This window comes from Arachis duranensis, chromosome 6, assembly GCF_000817695.3.
Source record: "Arachis duranensis cultivar V14167 chromosome 6, aradu.V14167.gnm2.J7QH, whole genome shotgun sequence".
In the NCBI taxonomy this organism is placed as follows: domain Eukaryota; kingdom Viridiplantae; phylum Streptophyta; class Magnoliopsida; order Fabales; family Fabaceae; genus Arachis; species Arachis duranensis.
The window spans coordinates 94,960,206-94,969,235 of record NC_029777.3 but is presented as its reverse complement, the minus strand read 5'-3'; the positions used below and the strand labels follow the sequence as shown (position 1 = coordinate 94,969,235).

The window sequence follows — 9,030 nt, the reverse complement described above, 5'->3', positions numbered from 1 at the left end:
TCAATTTTTCATAACAAGTCTAAATACTTTGCCCTTAATTGATCCTTTGTTTGAGACTATATAATAAAAAAAAAAAACAAAATTTTGTTCAACATATCTCAACTCAAGATCAATTAGCTAACACATTAACTAAACCTCTCTCAACGGTAACTTTTCTTAAATTCAGAAGCTTATTAAGAGTCTTTAATACAGAGTCATAAAAGACCCTTATTTTGAAGAGACGTTTATATAGAGTTTTTTCTAATTAGTAAGTAATTATGCCAGCTCAGCCTTAGTTACATTCTCAATTAACTTGTATCATCACACCTTTTATAAATCACTCAACTGCTATAGATATCAGCATTGTACCCACATGTAACCAATTTTTCACAATTATAATGTAGTGTTTTTTTTCTTTTTTTTTTTTTGTTCTCTCTGCTCATTTTTTCTCTCCCTTTATACTTTGATCTCTTCTTCTTCACCAAGCTACTGATATTTAGGATTTTGTGGTTGCTCGTGGTTGTTACTAACCATGGGTTTAGGATGGATTTTTGGGCCTCCAAAAAAAAAAATACTAAATCATAAGTTTTAATAGGTTTTATGGTATTCAAAAGTAATAGTAAATTGTTTCTCCTAATAGAAATTATGAAAAAATGTAAACCTTGCTTAGTCCCACCATTTACATTATAATAAAGAGGACAAATATGTAGTGCAACTTTATTTAGGACATTTGCACAAAATTGTTTCCAAGATGATTTATTTGTATAAATTACCCTATATTTATATTATTAAATAGAACTATATCATAGAATAAAAGCCGACAAAAGTAATCAAATTTAAATAAATAAATTAGAAGATAACGGTTTGGATTTTTCCACTTTACAAATTAACAAAGAAAGTTTACTGAAAAATCAATATTCTGTTAGTTAATATTAACTTATTTCTTTATGTTAATAATATTTTTTTGATTCTCACCTTTTAGAATATTTAAGATTTAGAGTTTAGGTTTAATATTTAGAATTTATAATTTATTTAAAATTTAAGATTTAGAATTTAAAATTTAGATTTTAGAATTTAAATTTTAAGAATTAGAAAGAGTTTAAAATTTTAATGTTTATTTAAGATTTAAAATTTAAAATTTAAAATTTAAGATTTATAATTTAAAGTCTAGAATTTAGAGTGAGTGATCATAATGGGTGGCCTAGGGATAATGGGTGAGGTTGTTATGTTGTTAAGAATGGTGATGAGATCGGAGAACAAAGAAAAAAGAGGTAAAAATAAAGATGGTACATATAAGAATTAAAAAAATTTAAAAAATGTTTAAATTTATAAAGTTGGTTAATGAAATGTTTGATTTCTAGTGGGATTTATTAATAAATAGTGGATACTATCATGAAGATTTTACTATTATCTTTATATGAAGATGTTTTTTTTTTTTTTTACCATTAGATCGTAAATTGTATGGTTTAATTTTGATGTATTATAAAAGTGTTAATTTTTTTTAAAGTGTGACTAAACAAACAAAATATACTTTTAACACAAGAATCTTCATAAAAAAATATTTTTAGTATCTTCATTTAGAGTAGGTGCCTTAATAAATATATGTTCTTCCCTTTCTAGGTGGCATCAAAGCATCATCACTCAATCACCGAAAACACACACCCTAGCTTGCTGAATATGATGTTCATAAAATATTTAACTAATGTTATCATTCATTTCTTGTTTTATACAATCCTCTAGTTCACGTTTATTTTAATTTCTTGGAAATTAAGTCAAACTTACATTTTATATTGATGGTTTAACTTACATATATAGAAGGTACTTGTGTTTTAAAGTTTGAAACAGTGAAAAAAAAAGCCCTAAACGATAAACCAAATTCCATACCATGAAACAATTGGTAAGAACGATGCTATGTGAACTCTTTAGACCTTATGATAGCCAAAAACCTCTGGAGCATGATGCATGGGAATTCATAAAACTTTCATGCTGATTTGGTAGTATATCGTGAGAGTAACCAACAAGTCTTGACATTTTTATTTGATTCATTCAGCAAGTTCTATGAAGAGAGTAAAATTTTTCCAACAAAAGATTCTATATACATGTCTCAATGTATATATACATATAACGAATGCATGATCCATTGCCCCAATTTTATGTTCGGTTTTGCTATGTAAATAATGATTTTTGTAAACAAATGTGAACAATATAATAAACTTTAAAATTAGTCTAATAAAATAAAAACACACTACATTCCTACAAAAATCACAAGTGAAAAAGAAAAGTTACCATATACTGTCTCCCTATATTTTTCTTTGAGCAATGCTAGGAGGCCAGTAACTTTTGTGATTGGTAGCCAACAAATAGCCATCAATGATAATTTAATGGTGTGAGATTGGTGTGAAATTTCATCCAATGACTCACATTTCTCTGTTGGTTACATGCTGGCTAAAATTCAACGAAACTGTTGGCCCCTAGACTTTTTCTTTTTCCTTTTTATGTTTCATGCCGTCAAAGATAAAAAAATATATGAAAAATAGGAAATATAAAATAGATCTACCAAAAAATAATATGTACCAATATAATAGAACCAAATTAAATTAATTAGCCAGTTTGTTAGAAAATATGCATGTAGGCATGTAGTAGTATCTCCATAGAAGTAAGACAATAACAAAGAAAAGAAAATCAAGATTATTATTGTAGTTGTTCACTGAAAAGTACAAATATAAAAGAGATTATGATAAAGAGAAGGAGCCGAAGAAGGGGGAAAGGGTTAGGGACAAGCGCTTCATTCCTTTGGCAAATCCAAAGGAGCAGGGCGGCCCACACCGACGTTATATTCGACGACGTGTACTATGTCCCTTTTCTTGTCCTTTCTCTATTTCCTACCCTTCCTTCCTTCAACAATCAAGAATTTGTCAACACACATCAATATTTTATTTTTCTTTAATTCCTTCTGTATTTGCAAAAATAACACAATGCAACTCAAAATTTTATTCAAATCATGATATGTTAGTGAAAATATTTGAGAAAAAATTGAAAATCATTTTCTTAGAAATAATATTTATTTGTCAACTATTTTTAATTAATGTCAATTAATTTTTTTGAAATTATTTTATTTTTCTTAAATTCTAGACGTTAAATCATAAATTCTTAACTCTAAATTTAAATTATAAATTCTAAATTCTAAATCTTAAATTCTCTAAGAATTTAAAATTTTTAAAATAAAAAAATTGGTTAATGTTAATAATTAAAATTAATTTTCTATATTTTTTCTTTTTAATTAACAACAACTAATATTCCTATTTTTCTTTAAATTTTCCTTTTTATTCTCTTATTTTTATTCTTCTACTAATTTGTTGGCTGATTGATGGTTAAAAAAAGTTTAATTATTCTAACAAAACCATTTATGTAATTGTCAATGACTTATTAGTCAAGTGACAAAACCAATTAGGGAAGAAGTATTTATGGTCCACACCCATAATTGGGATATTCGCCAAAGTTATATAAATATAAAATAATGTAATTATCTACTATTTTAAAAATTATGAAAATATAAAGTCATAGTTTTTAATTTAAATAACTAGACTACAAAGGATGACCTACAATTTTTTTTGAGTAATCACAATAGGAAAACATAACAAAAAAGGAAAAAAGAAAAAAGCAAAACACTTGCTATATATACCACCTACAACTTTTTTTTACCTTTTTAACATTGTAATTTTTTTTAATACTATGTAATAATTAAACTCAATAAGTTATTTGCCTCTGTCAATTTATTCTTGTATAATATAAATATATTTCAAAATCAATTTATTTATATAATATAATATCAAATATTTCATCTGGATATTACTTCAGATTACATCCAATAATGAGAAATCATTCACTTTTTTTTTCTATAGTTAAGTGCTGATCACAAAACATAAAAGTTGCTGGCCTATATACTTCCTCTTATTGTTATTAGAGAGAGGATATTGCCGCATTTTTTTCTGGCTAATCACATACACACCTATTTTGTTGTTATTTCTAAAATGTACCTCATTAATATTTTGTTAATCACTTTGTCTATTGCCGCTCCATTTGATTGACCTTGTTTTTATTCTATTTTAATAACAATCATACTAGATGTATAATAAAATTAACTACTAAAATTAACTATTAATATAAAATATATATTTAAATGTAAAATATACATTAAAAATAAGTTAAATAATATATGTATACATTTATGTATATTTGTATATAAATAAAAAGTAACTAATTTTTTTAATTTATTTTAATGTACAAATATTATTTTTATTTTAATCATGAATTACTTTGTTACCTTTTCTTGCTAACTTTGATCTTATATTATATGTTGTAATTTGGAATTTATCTTATTTAACTAGGAGTTGTTTAATTTATACAGTTTAGAGGAAGATGGAATAACGACTTCTTCATTCCTACTTGAGATCAATGAACATAAAAATGAGAAATAAAAAATTTGCAAGACAAATATACTATGCCCATGCAAATTATTTGTCAACTACTACATATTACATATTTGCAACTCTAATTATAGAAGGTTTATTTCTTATATCAATGATTAATCTTATTAGGTGCATATTTATTAATTATTTTATATGGTATTTTCATTGCCTTTAAATAATTGGTATTATAATTTTCATATGCTTTGCTTCCGGTTCTGACTGATAAATAAGCATGATGGACTCATATAACTTTATATTATTTTCTTAAAAAATAGTCATATTTAAGGTAACTATTTGTATGTGATTATCTATTTTGTTTTATGATAAAATAATCCATATTTTTGTTTATATCATTCATGTATTATACTATATATTTTTGGTATACATCGCTCGGTTTCCAAATAGTACTTTTCTCTTGGAGTTACAACATAAAATATAACTTATTATTATTGAACAAATATATATTATATGATCGAGGACTATGCCATCATTGTTTCTGTTTTGCCAAATGAGTATTATGTTTTTATTTGATCCTAATTGACGATAGGTATTCAAATTTAACCAAAATACAAACTTTTGAGCTATTTTTTGTATATTTTTATTTATTAGTATTTAGTATTAATTAGTATAACTTTTTAAATGTGAGTTTGGCAGTAGAAAATTTCCATTCCTTTTAGTGTTTTTAAGATAAATTAAAATAAATTAGAGAGAATGTGGCATTAACCACAAGTAAAGGATGTGACAATAACCTCTCTTCTATGCACTTAATTGAAACATATTTTTATATTACTAGATGAGTATATAACTCACATATAAAATGTATTGAATATTCTATCAAAAATTATGTATCTTCTTTGAATATGACAAAAATATGATATCACAAAATAATTCTCTTACTCTTATAATTATGTATTTTAGTTGCAAATTCCAATTAACCAAGATGCCTTGATGGATCTTCCTTTCATTCATTTTTATTATCTTTTTTTTTATAATATCTTCCAATTCGATAAGTTAAGGAATAATTTATCGCGAATCAAAATTTTATTTAAGAGTTTATTATTGGATAATAAATTTTTATATACATAAGATAAAATTCGAACTTACCACACTTATTTAAGCTAATTAATAAACTAACCACTATCTGGACACAAGTTGGTTTCCTTTCATTTTTATTAATAAATTGACTAATGGATTCCCCATGATTCCCATAGTTCCCTATGTGAGTAACCTTGTAAAAAGGTGGGCCGGCCCAAAGAAAGTAGACCCTCCCAAATGTTTGTCCTTTATTGCCACCTCAACTATTCCAAAGCCTTTTGGCTATAACAGTTAAAACAGGTAAGCAAAATGACAAGAATGAAGCCTCAAAAGAACCAGCTAGCATTATTGTGCCAAGACATGAAATGGAGCTTTATTCAAAAACATACCTCCAATCACAAAAGGATTGGAATTAGGTTTTGTCTCTTGTGTCCCCACTCCACTGCCTTTCATGCAAAATCTGTAATACTAAGTAGCTGACAAAACTCACCTCAATAATAAGAAGGGAGAAAATAGAGTCTTTACTCTTTCCATATACCAACCAAACTCCATAGCCCATAGGAAAATAGCACACTACAGAGATCATCATATCTTAAAACATTCTCCTGTTGAGAACTTTACATTAAAAAAAAAAAACCCTAAACCATAAATCCAAACCAAGAAAAAGAGCAAAGGGCAAAGTAGAAGCAAAAAATGATCAATTCACTATGTGGAAGCTCAGTGTCTCTCAAAAGTGAGAATTCAAGCACAAAGCTACAGCCCACTTCTTCAAATGACTCAGTTTTACAATCAAATAAGAAAAACAATGCTACACAATCCTCTGTTGATTTATTAGAACAGAATAATAACAGTACCCTAACACCACCAAGCTTAAACCTTCCAGGACTCAAATTTGACCTTGATGGAGATGTTGAAGTCCAATCACCAGATAGTTCAATGTGGGAATCCTTTTTCTCTGATCAGTTAGATACTGATTTCATGATGTGTTCTCCAGTGAGGAATGTCCCTTCCCCACAACAAGCCTCAACTTACAATTGCAATTACAATTACGCTCATTCAATGCAAGCACAAAGCTTTTCCGGCTGCTCTCCGCCGCGGTTTTTGGCCCAAATCGGCGCCTACAATAGTAGCGGTGGAGGCGGCGGAGGAAAAGGGAAAGGGCTTAGTCCACTCCACAGGGTGTTCAACTCACCAAACAATCAGTACATGCAGCATGTTGAGAATCTTTCACTGCCTGCAATTGAGGAGTTCTTAGAAGAGTTTCAACAAGGGGAATACTCATCGATAACCGCCGCAAATAACAGCAGCAAAGTTGGTGACGGTTCTGATATTGTTGGAAGTTCTTCTGAATGCTTTGAGTTGGGGAATTTGATTCCTTCGGCGAGTGAAGAGTCGTCGGTGCAAGAGAATGAGATCTACCATCACATGGGTTCCATGGTCAGTGCATCGCTTTCCCAAGCGTTGCAACAAGAACGATACCATGAGAAGCAACAGAAGCAACAAGTACAACAACAACAACAGCATCCACACTCACATCAACACCATCAAAATTTGATGGTTCCTATTCCACTTGGACTAGAACAGGTAGTAGTATAATAAACCTTTATTCAATTCATCATCCTTCACCTACAATCTTTAAACTTTCTTAGTTAATTTCACTTAATTCATTGTCATATATAGTATCACCTCATGCACCTCAATATTGAAATTATTCATGTCTATTGGTTTGTATTTAATTCAAGAAAAAAAATTAATTATGATCTTTCTAAACATGAAGTTATTAATTATTATTATTATTTTCAATTTTAGTATTGTGGTTGTCCCTTGAATTGTGTGTTATGATGCATAGGAACAAGAGAGTGGGTTGCAACTGGTGCACCTGCTTCTAGCATGTGCAGAGGCAGTGGCCAAAGAGGAATACATGCTGGCAAGGAGGTACCTCCAACACCTCAACAGAGTCGTAACACCCCTTGGCGACTCCATGCAACGCGTCGCTTCATGCTTCACTGAGTCTCTAACCGCAAGGCTAGCCACAACATCCACCTCCAATAATGCCAACCCCACACCTTCCTCCACTTTCCCACACTCAAACTCCATGGAAATCCTCAAGATCTACCAGATCGTCTACCAGGCCTGTCCCTATATCAAATTCGCCCACTTCACTGCCAACCAGGCCATCTTCGAGGCCTTCGAGGGCGAAGAGCGGGTCCACGTCATAGACCTCGACATACTCCAGGGATATCAGTGGCCCGCCTTCATGCAGGCCCTCGCCGCCCGATCTAGTGGTGCTCCATTTCTGCGGATCACCGGGGTCGGGCCTAGCATCGAGTCTGTCAAGGAGACAGGCCGATGCCTCACAGAATTGGCCCACTCGCTACGCATCCCCTTCGAATTCCACCCTGTCGGGGAACAGCTGGAGAATCTAAAGCCTCACATGTTCAACCGCCGAGTCGGCGAAGCGCTGGCCGTTAATACCGTTAATCAGCTCCACCGTGTCCCCGGTAACGCCCTCGGCAACTTACTCACCATGATAAGGGACCAAGCACCGAGCATAGTGACTCTAGTTGAGCAAGAAGCTAGCCATAACGGGCCTTATTTTCTTGGGAGGTTCTTGGAGGCATTGCATTATTATTCTGCGATTTTCGATTCCTTGGACGCGACGTTTCCACCGGAATCGGCGCAGAGGGCGAAGGTGGAGCAGTACATCTTCGCGCCGGAGATAAGGAACATTGTGGCGTGCGAGGGGCAAGAAAGGGTGGAGAGGCATGAGAGGCTCGAAAAGTGGAGGAAGATCATGGAAGGGAAAGGGTTCAAAGGGGTTCCACTGAGTCCGAACGCGGTGACTCAGTCGAAGATCTTGCTGGGTCTGTATTCTTGCGATGGGTATCGGCTTACTGAAGACAAGGGTTGCTTGCTTCTTGGGTGGCAGGATAGGGCCATAATTGCTGCATCGGCTTGGCGCTGCTAACTTCTAATAAACCAATGCATGTTGCTTTCATATTTCATCTATCTCATCAATACTTTCATATGTACACAACTGCACACACAACATTTTGTCATAGCTGCACGGGATGCCGGAAGAAGGGAAAATAGGTGCCCATATCATATCTATTCATAAATTATATGAGTCAAGATAGTATTTAGATACTTAACATTTTTCCTATAAATAGGTAGATGTTCATCATGATATGGTGGTTTTTGCATGCATGGATGGGTTGAATGTTAAAGAAGAAATGAAAAGTCTTTCTATTCTGTTAGAGGAAAGGAGAATTGTTTACCTACTGTTTTTTTAATGTTTGACATCTTAAAATTATCATTGAAGTATAAAAATTTATTTGAAAGATAATAAACAAATCAGAATAAAATAATTTTATAAATAATAGAGTAATATTAGATAAATATTATAAATAATAAGTCTGTAGTTATTATTAGGGTCGCCGCCAGTCTCATCTTCCACTTCCTCTGCCTCTCCCGCCGTGATGTCAGTTTAGGTAGGGAATTCAACCTCTTTTCCACTATTACTAACTACCAACTTTTTTCTCTTTTT

The 9,030-nt window shown here is 31.5% G+C and overlaps 1 protein-coding gene across 1 annotated transcript; it reads left to right on the top strand.

Annotated features, from left to right (window-relative positions):
- Positions 1-6,030: 6,030 nt before the first annotated feature.
- LOC107494757 (GRAS family protein RAM1-like) lies at positions 6,031-8,820 on the top strand. The gene is made up of 2 exons (XM_016115792.3): positions 6,031-7,067; positions 7,333-8,820. Exons 1-2 carry the CDS (start codon positions 6,177-6,179, stop codon positions 8,449-8,451), a joined length of 2,010 nt encoding a protein of 669 aa, XP_015971278.1. The 5' UTR covers positions 6,031-6,176; the 3' UTR covers positions 8,452-8,820.
- The last annotated feature ends 210 nt before the right edge of the window (positions 8,821-9,030 follow it).